Source organism: Lepidothrix coronata, unplaced genomic scaffold (assembly GCF_001604755.1).
Source record: "Lepidothrix coronata isolate B3197 unplaced genomic scaffold, Lepidothrix_coronata-1.0 Scaffold12, whole genome shotgun sequence".
In the NCBI taxonomy this organism is placed as follows: Eukaryota; Metazoa; Chordata; class Aves; order Passeriformes; family Pipridae; genus Lepidothrix; species Lepidothrix coronata.
The window spans coordinates 1,903,596-1,918,414 of NW_016690192.1; the positions used below are offsets into that span (position 1 = coordinate 1,903,596).

At 37.5% G+C, this 14,819-nt stretch overlaps 1 protein-coding gene across 1 annotated transcript in view; it reads right to left on the reverse strand.

Annotated features, from left to right (window-relative positions):
• FAF1 (Fas associated factor 1) overlaps nucleotides 1-14,819 on the reverse strand; it is a 156,912-nt gene that overhangs the window by 106,485 nt on the left and 35,608 nt on the right. The window contains exons 4-7 of the mRNA XM_017805595.1: nucleotides 13,971-14,179; nucleotides 10,817-10,908; nucleotides 10,367-10,455; nucleotides 2,101-2,206 (exon numbers count right to left, since the gene is read on the reverse strand). Coding sequence (XP_017661084.1) covers nucleotides 2,101-2,206; nucleotides 10,367-10,455; nucleotides 10,817-10,908; nucleotides 13,971-14,179 — 496 coding nt within the window. The remainder of the gene's footprint in view (nucleotides 1-2,100; nucleotides 2,207-10,366; nucleotides 10,456-10,816; nucleotides 10,909-13,970; nucleotides 14,180-14,819) is intronic.

The following is a 14,819-nucleotide window of genomic DNA, read 5'->3' on the forward strand; positions in this document are numbered from 1 at the left end:
CCTCCCTGCAATATGCCAATTATCTGTAAATCAAACAATAACTTGGCCATTATACTCCTTTTTGTTAATATACCAGAAGCTAATTTGAAAACACTGAGCGGCATTTTTAGAGAATAATTGAATAGTCCTTCCTGCCCTCTTGTGGTTGGCAACTGCATCTCACACTGAGCTTCTCCACCATTATAAAAATACACCAGAAGGAAAGTAAACTATTAATTTGTTAAAGTGCGAACAAGAGCGAAGAAAAAAAAAATCTAACAGTCCCTGGAGAGGATGGAGACAAAGGAAAGAAGAAAAGATATCACTGATTCCTCCAAATCACAAGGCTTACTAGATTGATTCATCAATCATTTGTTAAAATGATCATTCTATGCTAAAAGAAAAAAAAAATTAAATTAAGAAGCCATTAGGGAGGTAACATACAAAACAGTGCTTGTTTTGTATAATTAGACAAATGTTCTGCAACCCTTTTACCTCAGCCAAATCCCCAGGGATTTCCAGGAGACTTTGCACAGACAGGAACATTCACCTGTTCAGCATCAGCTGCACAAGAAGGGCCAGAAAGCTCTTTTCATTTCACCCTCTGAAATGGTCTTTTAACTTTACACACTCTACTGGATGTGAGACTTAGATACAAGAAAGGCAGAGAAAGGTTTCCTGTTCATGCTGGTGATGGGGTGCTGGGGGTTTCTTATTTTGGTTGTTTAGTGGAGAAAACCACAACTGACTTTTAAATTACACTGACAGGTTACATGTTAACTGTAACCTGCCATTCCCAACAAACAAGAACTTCAGTGCATGTAAAGGCAGCTGAGATTCCCCTGTCACAGCTTTCTGGTTCCTTTAAGACCCACCAGCAAAGAAGTAAGCAATACAGCATAGATAAAAATCAAACTGACAACATGTATGTATGTATTTTCTTTTAAAATCTCACCATTTTAAAATTAAAACAACATGTTTTGATAATTTATTTCCATAAACATTCCAATTCTGTTTAATTGTAAAGAGTCAGACCTTAGCCCCTCAAAAATCAAACTGATGCAAACACATTCATTTGTATTACCACAAAAATCCAAAACAGAAATTATTATAATAGGTTTAAAAATAAAAAGTAGAAAACAGGCTCTAAGCAGGAGAAAGATCACAATTTAGATCTTAAAAATAACAGTATTCACAATGAAAAGAGTTAATTATCATTTTTTAGTGTTGCATGAGATACTGCTCCCATAGCTAACATTACAGAACTTAAATTAATTCTGTCTACAATGTCAGCATGTGACGTGAAAAACTTCAATAAAATCTGTTCAACCCTAAAAGACTGAGAGAAGTGTCAGACCAATAATAGCAAACATACATTTAATTTGAAAAGCAAACATTTAATCTTAATGTTTTGTAATGTGAATTCTGAAGATTCATATTTCTAGGTTGTTTGTCGTGTTTCCAGAAGGCAGTGGGTTATATGGAAAATAACATCCAAAACATCTGGCATTAGACAGAGCATGGAGCACTGAACAACAACCTTTGTTTTGGAAAGGAGTTTTAAAAATATGCAAGGGTCTGCTTGTTCTAAATTCAGAGAGTCCAGAGTCATATTAGAGATATTTGTTCCTATAGGACTTAATTCTGATGAAGTTCTCTCCAATATCACCCCTTGCTGGCCATTCCACAGAATGGCAGCAACATCCATTATACACAAAACCATTTGGCTCCCAAGCCAGCAAGAATTACAGCTCTCCAACAGCAACCAGTTGAGGTGCCTATAAAATGGAGATGGAGCTGGTTAAAAGAAGACAAGATAGAGGGAGCTTCAAGAGGCTTAAAGATAAAATGTAATTTGGACAACTCAATAAATACTGTTCATGTATTTTGCTACTATGCTGTAAAAAGAAACATCCTTTCTGTATAATGTAATAGAAAACCTTTTTGCTGACCAAGTTCTTTAATCAAACTACAGCAATCTTGATGATCCAGTTGATTAAAAAAAAAAAAAGACTAATAAAATGAAGGAATATCCATCAAGACCATGCAAACCCCTTTTAACAGAGCTGGCATTAACTATAATGAGCTACATTTATTCTTCAGCTGTGAAACAGCACTCACCTCCTGAATGGTACTGCTTCCTGAGAAGTTGAGGTTGTACTCCCGCTGGACTTCTCGATGGGTGACAATCAGCATGAAGTTTTGATTTAATGACTCCTGCAGGGCCCTGAAATGGTTGAAAGAAAAACAAGAAAATCAGGGATAAGCATGTTATAGCTTGTTTTACAGTTAGATGCAAAAACCCCAGGGTACCCTAAACTCTACATGAACAAGTCCAGGCACAACATTATCATCTCTCTTTTCACTCTTAAATGCAAGGAAGCATGCTGAGAATGACCAAAGGCCATTCCTGAACTCCTTCCTTAATAAGGCGACTGCAGCCTTTAAAGCTGTTCTAATGTTAAGTATTCTCAAAATCGAGAGAGTCACATTATCTTCACAAACACTGGGTGTATTTAGCACTCATAATGCCATTAATACCAGGCTTGTCAGTATATTGATGACCAGACAAAATATCAAGCTATGATGCACATTAAGAACTGATGGTAAGTGGAACAAGGCAAAGCACGCTCTCACTTCCCTAAGGTTACCTGAGGCAGAAACCAAATGGAAATTCTTCCACCTAGTTTCATTCAAAGCACATAAACCCAGCTAATTAGAACTGGAAAAGTAACCACAGGAAAATTTCTTGTGTGGGTACTGAACATTTAGAAAAAAAAATAAAATCTTAAGATCCAGTTTAAACAGGCCAACTATATGTTCATGTTGTCACAAACTTGGGGTTTTTTTGTGATTCTCCAGGCAAATAAAACCTCTGGATGTTACAAAAGGCATCCTGTTTGCTTAATTAGGTACAAAATTATGCAGCTATCTATTTTTCAAAATAGAAGGCAGGACTTAAGTTATAGACATGGTGACTATGGCTGTGTACAATCTTCCACAGGCCACAAAACTGCAGCAACACCATACCACAGCTATTGTTTCTAAACACTATTTATGAAGATTTGACCTGTTCAGTGGCATATGAAATTAAATTGGGCTTATTCACTTCTATTTTTTCTTACCACATACACTTAAAAGAATGACAGACTGTGGTATTTTATTTCACATCTTCACTATTCCATGACACTCCAACATGCTATTCCTCTTAGCAATAAAGGACAAATTCTGAATGCAGGTCAGCATAACTGTATCTTACAATACAAGAAGACAAGAAAGACTCCTAAATTATTTGAGACATAATGTGTTAGTTTTAACTCCTACTGTAACTACTGACCTGCAGTTTTTCTGCTCTGATGGCAAGGAACTCATACAACACTCACTGGATGCTTCAGCAAGAGATGCACAATTTGCTTGAATATCTCACAGAACGTTACCTTACAAAAATATCTTCACTCAGCAACTTCATTTGGCTTCTGTGACAACTTATTAATCACTTACTACAAAATGAAATCACAAAGTTCTATTTCTTGTCTTTTATAGTTTTGTAATACAGAAAATAAATATAACTCATTGTCAATGCTAAGTATGATCATGTGCACGAGAGACACTACAAATTCTACTGTAGTCATCTGTACTGAACATGACATTTTCTGAACCTGTCACAAAGTCTTGTAAGAAAAGGTCTAAAAAAAAAGAGTCCTGCAAAGTTGTATGCCTATTTTCAAAGGTAATTCTAATGTGATTGTCAATAAGTTTCACATTGCCATAACCGTATTTTCTTTTGGCAAATGTTCAGTAGCAACTAAAATATCCTGCTGTGCTTTTTCAGATTCTGATTTTTTATTTGTTTTCAGCAAATACTGGAGGCAAACGACATATTTAATTGCTCTGAAAACATTAATCACAGCATATGTGAAAGGCTCTGGATTCCATACGGACTCACACAAGGCTCTGTTATAGCTAATTTTGACTCCATCTGAAAAATCTGTAGATGCTAACTGATAACATGACTCATGTTTTCATTCTGTAATTGATATAAACATAGAAGGAAACAGCCTAGTCCAATCAAACCCTCAGTCTTTCCAGTTATGCACGATACAGACCCTTCAGTACTCCCCAAAATACAGCATGCTCATGAAAAGCTCATAGGAAAGGTTTTTCCACTTGTGACAGCGGGAAGTATGTAGAAAATGAAAAAATACCCTTCAAACAGAGTTAATTTAAATCAAGTGCCTAAAAATTAAAAGCCTTAATTTTTGAAGTAACTAACAATTTTGACACCTCTACTTCTGGATTTCTAAGCAACACAAGCTAAGCTTGTTAACAAGCAAATTCTCAGTACATTTTCATAGATAAGCAGAGGGAAAGAAGAGGCTGAAAATTAAGCTGGCTAAAAAAAAAAAAACAAAAACAAAACCTGCAAAAAACTGAGTTTGAAAATGTTAGCAAATAAAGTGCATGGTTAATTGTTCAATTTTTCTTCTTTCTTATTACAGAAAAATAATATATTGAGGAATATTACTTCTGGTTCCACAGACATTCAGTGGTCAACTTATCTACTCCTTGGAGCTCCTACATCAAAATCTCACATGGTCTGACAGCTGTAAGACTTGGAAAGGGAAAGGGAGGAAGAACTGATGGCACATCCCATGGGTGGTTGGTGCCAGTGTTGGTACCAAGGCTCCTCTGCAGGAATTGAACAAGCAGCTGGACAGCCAGTGATGTCAGTCCCTCCCATATTAATTTCCTCCAGCAACTGGGGATGTAGATTACCCCAAATTATTTGTGCCAACAGAACTCTGCTTCCAAAATATACCATGCCCTAAACTTGTATTTTCAGCCACTAAGGCTACAATAGAATTTACAATATAAAAGTATTTAAAGGAAACTTCTCAGTGACAGTAAACTGAACCTTATCTCTTTTTAGGTCCACAGAAGTGTATTGAGAAGATTGACTTTGAATATGTAGCAGTTGTTTAATTTTCCTAGAAATGTTATTAGCTCACTACAATCTTTCAAATAAAATATCTGCATGAAAAGGAAAAAAAAGTCAGGGCCAAACTCCAGGTCCCACTAAAGTCAAGACAGATTTTCTTTTATCTTTTTCTTCTTTTTTTTGTTGCCATCAGTGCTAAGAGAATTTTATTAACCTAAGAATAGGAAAACCTAAGAATTAACCTAAGAATTGGCAAAAGAAAACCAAATTATTGGGAAAAGAAACAGGACTAAAGTAGGCCACTCTTGCGAGCACCATTTTCCCCCCACTGTAAACCTTAGCTTTCAAAAGCATTTGCTGATAGGTGGTACGATGCCATTACAACTTTTTTACCTCAGCTGAATGATTATACATTCACTTTTCAGAACAGGAGGCCAGGGAACCTGTATTTTTGGGCACCAATCCTCCATTTAAGGTACTCTGCTGACACTCAAAGAGAAGTTCAAGAATAGACAAAAGAAAACAGACCTTAGCACGGTCATTGCTCTGACCGGTTCTAGCAAGAGACTTGGACATATAAAACACATAAACCAGACTGGTTCTATCTACTGTTAAGTGACTGACTTAATGCTTTGATTTTTGATGTAATACTTTGCTTTTTAATACCATTTTTCTTTGAAATTTTAATAATACATTTTAAACTTTGAGACTGAAAGTATATCCTTAATCAATGATCAGTAAATGCTTCTTTTCATTTCAGTTTTGTGAGTTTTTATGAAATACATTCAGTATTTCCCATTAGGCAAGATTTTTCTCAGTAACGGGGAGATTTCCCCCAAAAATCTCTGATTTTTATATAAATAGGTATGACACAAAGTAATTAACATTTCCATTTTAAACTTACAGATTTATACAAGCTCATGTCAACAGAAGTCCAAATTTACTGTAATTACAGATTATTTACATTAAAACAAAATAAGAAATCAGTATGTAAATGTAATGTTTGTTGTAGCTAATGCAGCAGGAGGTGGTAGATTAGGTTCAAACAGCAATCAGTTAGCAAATCTGGCTAACATGTAAATGAGCAGAAGCCCTTTTGTTTACATTCTATTGCATTTTAAACTTCAGGATTTTTAAACTGTCTCATGAGCAGATGTGAAAATAAAACATTAATCTTACCATTCTTATGGAAGCTTTCAAAGTAACTAAAGCAAGGCACTGCTCCTGTCCAGCTAAACACACAATACTAATAATTGGAGTTGCAGGTTACATCGTTCTTAATTAACACTCTGCTACAGTTGATAACATACAAGACACTGCGCCCCCCACACCACTCCTCTGCAACAATCTAAAGCATTCAGCAATATATGGACCCATTGCTTGAAAGATGGGAGTTGTGGGTTTTATTTCCTATCCACACAGATGATTACACTTCCTCAGTAAGTTACAATCACTTAGCAGAAATATGTTATTTCTAATAATCCCCAAGGTATGCACCTGGGGTTAACTGTTTTGAACTTTCCAATGATTCATCAGATATAATAAAGTATCTAAGACTTTCAGCTATTTAGCATTAAAAGTATAAATTTAAAATACATTATAGCCATTAAAATGACAACAACAACAACAAAAAATTTGATGAAAAGCATCTCCCAGAACATAGAGGATAGAAAGGACAGACAATCTGGATGACTCAACTCCATGGCCAGACTCTCATGCCCACACTTTTGATGTTTCTTCTTGTATTTTCCTAAACCTATTTCCTGAACTGGGTATTGTCAGCTTTCAAGAAGCATCCAAGGCAACAAAGGGAAGGAATTGTACGCTGAGGAAGTGATTAATCTAATCTGACAAAGCTGGTGCAAGGGATCTCTCCCCTTGGATGATTAAATGATGGACATTCTTTGGCATCTTTCCTTTTAAGACTGTTTTCCAAAGGAAATCATGTTCTTCTCCGCCCACCTGTCCCATCTGGTAACTTTTCAACATAGTCACTGGTTTTAAGGTGGTCTGGCAGTGTTAGAAAGCTCTCAAAGACAGAATAAATCAACATCCAAGTAGAGGAAAGGGACCCAAATTACCACCCACTTTAGTAAAAGGCTGTATTAAGTATTACTTGTATTACAAGTGTAGTATTTTATACTCCATCCATCTGACCTCTGGCCAACAATCTCAGAACTACACATGGCACATGATTTCACTTTTCCTTTGACGTTACCTGACTGCCAACTGGAGGTGGATACTCTATGCAAGGGGAAAAATATTACACAGGTGCTAAAAAAAGAAAAAGAGGAACCGGAGGCAGCATCAGAGGTAGGTGAGATCACAGGAAGCATGGATGGAGAAGACTGAGTTACTGCAGCAGCTGGGAATTCACTAGAAGGCAGGAATTCACCAGAAATCAGATTTCATTACATCCACAACTCAAAGAACGTTGGTTATTGTTCTGGATATTGTGCATGGATAAGTATGGATTTGCCAGCTGAAATTGTGGAAGCAGAGTGGAACTGTACAGGTGGTATCTGACATTTAAATTTAATCCTTACACCTCAATTTACTAGCATGCAGTGGTAATTCACTGGGTTTCTATTACCTATAACAGCTTTAGATAGGCCTCTGGTGAACAAAGATGCCCTAGGAGATTTTTATTTGTTTAAACTGCAGGATCACTTTGCCACTACATTTAGATGCTGGTTTTAAGTCAGTACTGGGTTAAGCCCATTCAGTCTGTCACAATAAACTTCAATGCCTACCTACCAGTATGTTGGAAAAGGATGTCTGAGACACTGTTCTGCCTCAGTGTAAAGAATGGGCACAAACTGGAGTTTACAGAGCTGAGACCAGATTGTTCCTTTTAAGAAGAGCAGACAGATAAAATACCCCATACTGGAATCTCAGGCTTTTCAAATATCACTTTCTGGAGATATTCAAATAACAACTATTTATCTCTAGTTCAAAATAGAAGGCATTTGAAGAAAACAACAGATGAACTCACAAAGTAAAGAGGCAAAGTTCTTCAACATCCATTAATAATAGATGTGAACAAGATGCTTTTAAAAATTGTGGGTAACAAACTAATCTGAATAATAACTGACCTAACAGTAGGCAGTAAACAGTGTAACTGGGTTTGGTACATTGCTTCAATTAGATGTGTTTTGATCTGCATTGATGCTTTAATTGGAGGCAAGCCTCCCCTTTCATCTAGAATTTATGACTTCAGGGAGATGACCTAGCCTTCAAATTATCCGTGTTTAAATAGCCACTAATTAGTCATCATTTGCTATCCCAAAGCTACCAACTTTTATCTTAAAAATATCCAGAACTAATCTCCACTATGAAACAAGTATAAACTATAAAAGGTAACAACCACTTTGATTTTACTAACAAGTAAAGTTCTTTAAAACTATTAATCCAATAAAAAAAGGCTAGGAACTGTTTTTAAACAGTTTGTTGTTATATACTTTACTGCAGTTGCAATAAACAACACTCTTCAGATCCCAATTTTCTTTCCAGAACTGAAGACATTCAAATTACAATATACAGCAATACCTAGGTAAAAATTTTGAAATTGGAAATGGAAACAATTACCAGCTAATGTTTTTTCACTGTTCTTCAAATAGCTGCTAAAGTACAATGGCTTATTGTCCTCCCATACAACTACAACTCCTGTTGGTACATACAGTTCATGTGCAGCTCACCAGTCTCTATTCAAGTGCCACTATTCCCTCTCTTAATGCTCCTCTCCTTTATCATTGTTTTTATAATTCATATCAGCATTCTTATTTCCTCCACAGACTACAGGGTAATGTGCACAAGTACCTTTTAGTAATACATAAAGTACTTTTAGTCATTAGGATGCCAGTTATTAAGTTCTATTGATCCAAAGCATTCCCTTCACTAGTAATACGACTGCACTTGGAGAATATTCTCCTATCGCCTACAAGGGCAGGAAGCCAACTCCCTCTTCAGACAACATGGAATTCATGCAGTTTGCCCAATTCCAAGCGCATCCCTCCCTCCCTGCCTTGGCTGGTCGGGAGCAGCTCCTTTCCCAGGCTCAATTCCTGCACACCCTCTAGCGGCTACCGAATAACACTCACACTTTCCTGGTAAAAAGCACATACAGGACTGCCTTTGGGAAAAAGGGCAGGAAAGAAAACAAACTGAAGTAATTAGGTAATCGCAAATTACTTTAGAAGAGCGTCTTCCTTAAAACATCATTTCATTTGCAAACGTTCAGAATATTCACTGACAGCAGAAAGAGACCTGGAGGTGCTGGTCCACAGAGGCTGAACACGAGTCAGTGTGTGCCCAGGTGGGGCAACTTAAGGCCAACGGCCTCTTGGCCTGTATGAGAAATAGTGTCACCAACGGGACACTAAGGAAGTAACTGTCCCCCTGTACTGGGCACTGGTGAGGCCACACCTCAAATCCAGTGTCCCCTTTTGGGCCCCTCACAACAAGAAAGACACTGAGGTGCTGGAGCATGGCCAGAAAAGGGCAACAAAGCTGGGGAAAGGTCTGGAGCACAAGTGTGATGAGGAGCGGCTGAGGGAGCTGGGGGTGTGTAGCCTGGGGAAAAGGAGGCTCAGGGCAGACCCTACTGTTCTCTAGAACTCCCTGAAAGGGGGTTGTGGTGATGTGGGGATCGGTCTCTTCTGCCATGTCTCAAGTGAAAGGATGAGAGAAAACGGCCCAAAGTTGCACCAGGGGAGGTTCAGGTTAGGTACCCGAATTTTTTTTTCACTGAAAGAATGGTCAGGCATCGGAATAAGTTGCCCAAGGAGGTGGTGGAGTCACCATCTCTGGAAGTGTTCAAGAGATGTCTGGATGGGGCCCTTGGGGATATGTTTCAGGGCTGATTATGGTGGTCAGAATAGATAATCTTGAAGGTCTCTTCCAACCTTGATGATTCTGTGGCTTATGAACACTCAACTGCTTGCTTCTTGAGTGTTCAAATCAGTAATAAAAGATATCCTACTCAGTTAAAGGAAATTAATTATTCAGCCTATCTACATACATTTTAAAAGTCAAAAAAAATAAGGTAAAATAAGGTAACAAACATTCCAGAAAGAAAATTCTGATCTGCTGGGAATGATTTACACAGATTTATAAGATACATTAAATGAACTAAAATAATGCAGCAACTTATGCAAGGCCAGCTCTCATTTCCACAGGGACTGAACTTCTGTTAAATTAAAGTTATCACATCTGAGAGGTGTAAAATTCTGTATGTACCTACAACGTTCATGTACCACATCATGGTTTTAAAAACCCCAGCAACCTTCTTTTCATCAACGAGGTGCTGATGTAGCTCATCCCAACAGTTACTAGAGCAGTGAAAACACTTTGTATTTACTGACTGCAGATCCCTGCACATACATGTGGCTTCATAAAACCCACAAAAAACCAAATCATACAAATAGAACTTATGGCCAAAAGACTTACCCAGAATGACTTGAAGAAGGAGGAGGCAGGTCAGGTGTTAGAACATAAAGACTATTATTTTTTGGCAAGTGTAGACTTTTTAAAACAGTCTGAGGGGAGAAAAATCATTATAAATACAAAACGTTCACCAATTCTGACATATTATTTTATTTCTTTTAATTACTGATATTTATTTACAATACCACCAAATATTTTGTTTCAAGATAAATTTACTGTAACTTCAAAACATCATTTTTGTAGGTGGGCCATGTTACATATAAAACCAACACAAACTAAAGTGATTTGTCCTGGGTTTTTTTTTTGGTGATTTTTTAGATTAAGAGTTCTTTGTGCCACCCGAGACATCTGACACTGTTTGAAACTCAAAATTCTTGCATTGTAATCCCCACCCACAGATGCTCAGTTTGAAACTCTGAATTCAGTTAACTGAAAACACAGTTGAAAACTTACACTATCATCTACATCTCCAGTCTTCCACCCTTTTAACAGCATTTTAGATGCAGGAATCTGAAGTTCATTTTCTAGAATATGTTTGATATCTCCTAAAGAAAAAAACAAAGAAAATACATAAAATACACACACTTACTGCTTTATTTCAAACAGTACTGAGTCATAATTAAAAAAACAATACCAAGGAAAAATTTAGTATCCAAATCATTTTTAGTCTCGTTACTCTTGTAACACCCACTTCAAACAGTAAAGGACAAATGAAGCTTAAAAAAAAAAAAAATCACAAAGCATGAATGATTGGAGAATCACAGGAGGATCTGATGATTTGGACATATATTTGGATAATTCTGCATATGTCAGACACACACATTTACAGCTGTATGTTATCCGGAGCACCAAACTTTGCCAGCAACAAAGAGGGTGCTTATTTTTGATACCAAATTCCATTATCAATAGTCCTGACCTAAAGAACTGGAATGTTCATACAATTTGACTGCTCTGACAGCTTTTTTGATGTTTTGTACATTTTGATGCTCTCTTCTCTCTTTAGTTATATTACAATTATAAAATAATTCAGGTTGGAAGGTACCTCTGGAGCTCATCTGGCTCAAGCCCAACTCAAAGGTCTAATAAAATCAGTTTAGTCAAAGATTTGTCCAGCTAAAAATGGAAATTTGACAACTTTTCTGGCCAACTTGTTCCAGTACTTCACCACCCTCATAACAACAAAAATTCTTTTATCTAACATGAATTCTTGATGTTGCAAATTGTGTCTATTGTGTCTCATTATCATAAGCCTCCGAGAGAAGTCTGGCTCCATCTTCTCTGTGTTCTCCAGCAGGTAGCTGTAGACAGAGGTAAGGTCTGTACCTCTCCCCTGCCCCTCTCCAGGCTGAACAAATCCATTTCTCTGTGCCTCTCCTATTAGCCCTGTGTGCCAAACCCCTGACTGGGGGGGAATATCAACACCTTTCTTGCACTGGGGACCTCAAAATCCGACACAGTGCTCCAGATGCAGCTTTGCAACTACTGAATGGAGGGTAATAATTATTGCCCTGGATCCACTGGCTACACTCTTGCCAACACAGCCTGGGACATGGCTGGCCTTCCTCACTGGAAAGGTTCACTGCTGATCCCTTTTATTATTAAGTTGCTTTCTAGCCTATCAGTCCTCAGCCAGCTCACAGATGGGAATACATGGAGTTATCCCATCCCAGATGCAGGACTTCAACTTTGTTTTCTTGGAACTTCATGAGGCTCCTGTTAGCCCATTTCTCCAGGCTGTCCAAGATTGTCTAAACAGCAGCCTTGCCCTTCAGAATATCAGCACTTTCTCTAATGTGATTAAGATTTATTTTAAGCAGTTTTTTATCCAGTCCTTATCTTAACAATATGAATAGAAAAACACAACAGCAGAGTACATCAAAGGCCTTACTAAAGCCACAGTGACATCCACTGTTCTCCCTTTGTCCACGGAGCCAGTCATCAAATCACAAAAGGCAAATAAATAATGCTGACTGATAAGGCACAATTTCCCTTTAGCAAATCCATGCTGGCTGTTTCAAATCACCTTCTTTTCTCTCCTGTGCTCAGAAAGTGCTTCCACGAAGATTTTCTTCCGTAATTCTCCCACAGACCAAGTGCAGCAATCACCACTGAACAGTAGGTTCACATTTTCCTTAGCCTTCCTTTTCATGCTGATGTACTGACAGAAACACTTCTAATCCATCAGTGGTTTCAGCTTCACCTGAGTTTTGGTCTTCCTAACTCCAAACCTGCACACTGGCAACACCTGTGTTCCTCCAGGGTAGCCCACCATTACTTTCCCCCTTTGGTGTACTTTCTTTTAGCATTTAGCTCAGTTGGAAATTCTTTGTTCTTCTGCCTTCTGCCATGCTTGCTCCTCTTGCATATTGGAAGAACTGTTCCTGTGCTTTGAAGAGGTTGTCCTTGAAGATCAACCAGCTCCTCCAGGCTCATTTGCCCTCCAGGGATCCTGCCAAGCAAATCCCCAAAGAAGCAAAAAATATTCTTTCCTCAAGCCCACAGCTGAAATTCTACCATTTGTCTTGCTCACTTCTCTCAGGACTTTAAACTCAAAGGTTTTAAACACAAGGCTGCCCTCAGTCTTTATATCCCAAGATACAGAAGACATGAACTGCCTTCTGCCCTACAGCTTTCAGGTAAAAACCATCAAGAAGTTATTAAGAAAAGAAAAAACATAATAGTATGGCTGCAAAATCCTGATTTGATCAGATTTTTACATCTAATTTCCATGGACGCAACAGTGCAATGGAAAACATGGAACACGCATCAAGAATTCAAACTAATCATCACTAGGTGGCACCAGCCACCTAAAAAGACAAATAAGGATCAAAAGTTCCAATTTGAAAATGTCATCCCAGACAAAAGGCTGCAGCACAGAAAATTGCTTCTATCAAGTACTTCTTCATGTAGTTCTTTATTTGGATCTGTATAAGCTCTTCACTAAAAACAAGAAATAAAAAAAGAAAACTCTTCTTCCTTAGCAAAAGTAAATTAACTCACAGTTTGGGGAATGTAAATAATAACACTAACAACATCATATTTCTAACAAAATGCAACAATTTTAGGATAAAGACAATAAAACTGATAAAAGAAACCCTAATCTGAACAAAAGAATCAAACAAAAACTGAGCAGAGAAGAATCCAACGATGTTCTTCACACCAGGAAGAACTCCTCTAATCCTGTCACTAATCCTATGCAGAAAGAGAAGCCATACAGATGCAAAGAGGAAATGCTAAGATCATCCACTTATTAACAGATTGCATCTATACTAATCCTGCCCCAAATTAAGTTTTCATGCCTAAACTCAATCATTAATCTCCATTTGGTTTCTGAAGCAAGTTCATAAGAAAACTAGATTTCAAAATAAATATTTGATAGATCACTAACCTTTACAATGGATTAGTGAAATTTTGCTTTTTTAAAGCTGTAAAGAGATTTCAAAATGGTTAGTAGCTGTGGAGGCTGTATTTTGGGTTTGTTTTTTTTTTTTCTTTTTGAGGGGTTTTGCTTTGCTTTGCTTTAGGATTTGAATTTTGGGAGTTGAATTTTTTTAGTTTGTTTTTGTTTTAGGATAGCAGTTTTTGCTGAATTTTTACAAATCCTTACCAACTGTGGAGCTGTCTTCAAGTACTACATCCACATTTCTGTCTCTGTACTCAACCCTGAAGTCAAGCATTCGAGGTTGTCTTTCCACTATTTGTCTAGATGGCACTACATGGCGAAATGCTGAGGATGAGGAAGGGGTTGAAGAAGCTGCTGTAGAATGACTTGTGGGGCCATAGGCTGGTCCATGTAAAGTCTCTCCACCGTACTCACTGAAAGACATGCAGATAAGATGATTTAAACAGAACAGTTTGATACATTTAAATGAAAGTTAGCAAAGTGAAATGACAGTGTTATTCACTTATTACGGTCCACAGCACACACCTCTTGAATACTGTCATATCTGAATATACTATACATCTAACCATTAGTAATTCGAAAACAATTTTCATATCAGCAACATTAACATTTCAGGACTCAGAAGTGCTACAGGAGATCAGCGTGGATGACAAACAAGCATTTAAGCAAGTATTTCAGTCTAAAAATCATTATGTAATTAATACCAGAATTATCTTGAGAAGGATTATGACCATATCAAAACTGGCATTTCATTTGATAAGCGTAAAGCTTTGCCTTCTAGATGTTCTTACCAGGAAGATCACCTGTGCTGAGCAGTTACAAGATATCATGATGGTGGATGCAAGACAAGAAAAGGTTCTGCACTGAAGGAATGGAAGCCAAGCAAGGAAGGATTTAGGAAATGCTGAAACACAGCTTGCCTCGTTTCCATTCTTTAACAGAACTTATTTGAAAAATGCCTTCTATCCCTCTTGAAGATACCATGAGATCTCTCAATGGAAATGCTTCATACAGCAAGTCAAATCTGTCACCTAGAGAAGACCTGAACTTTTT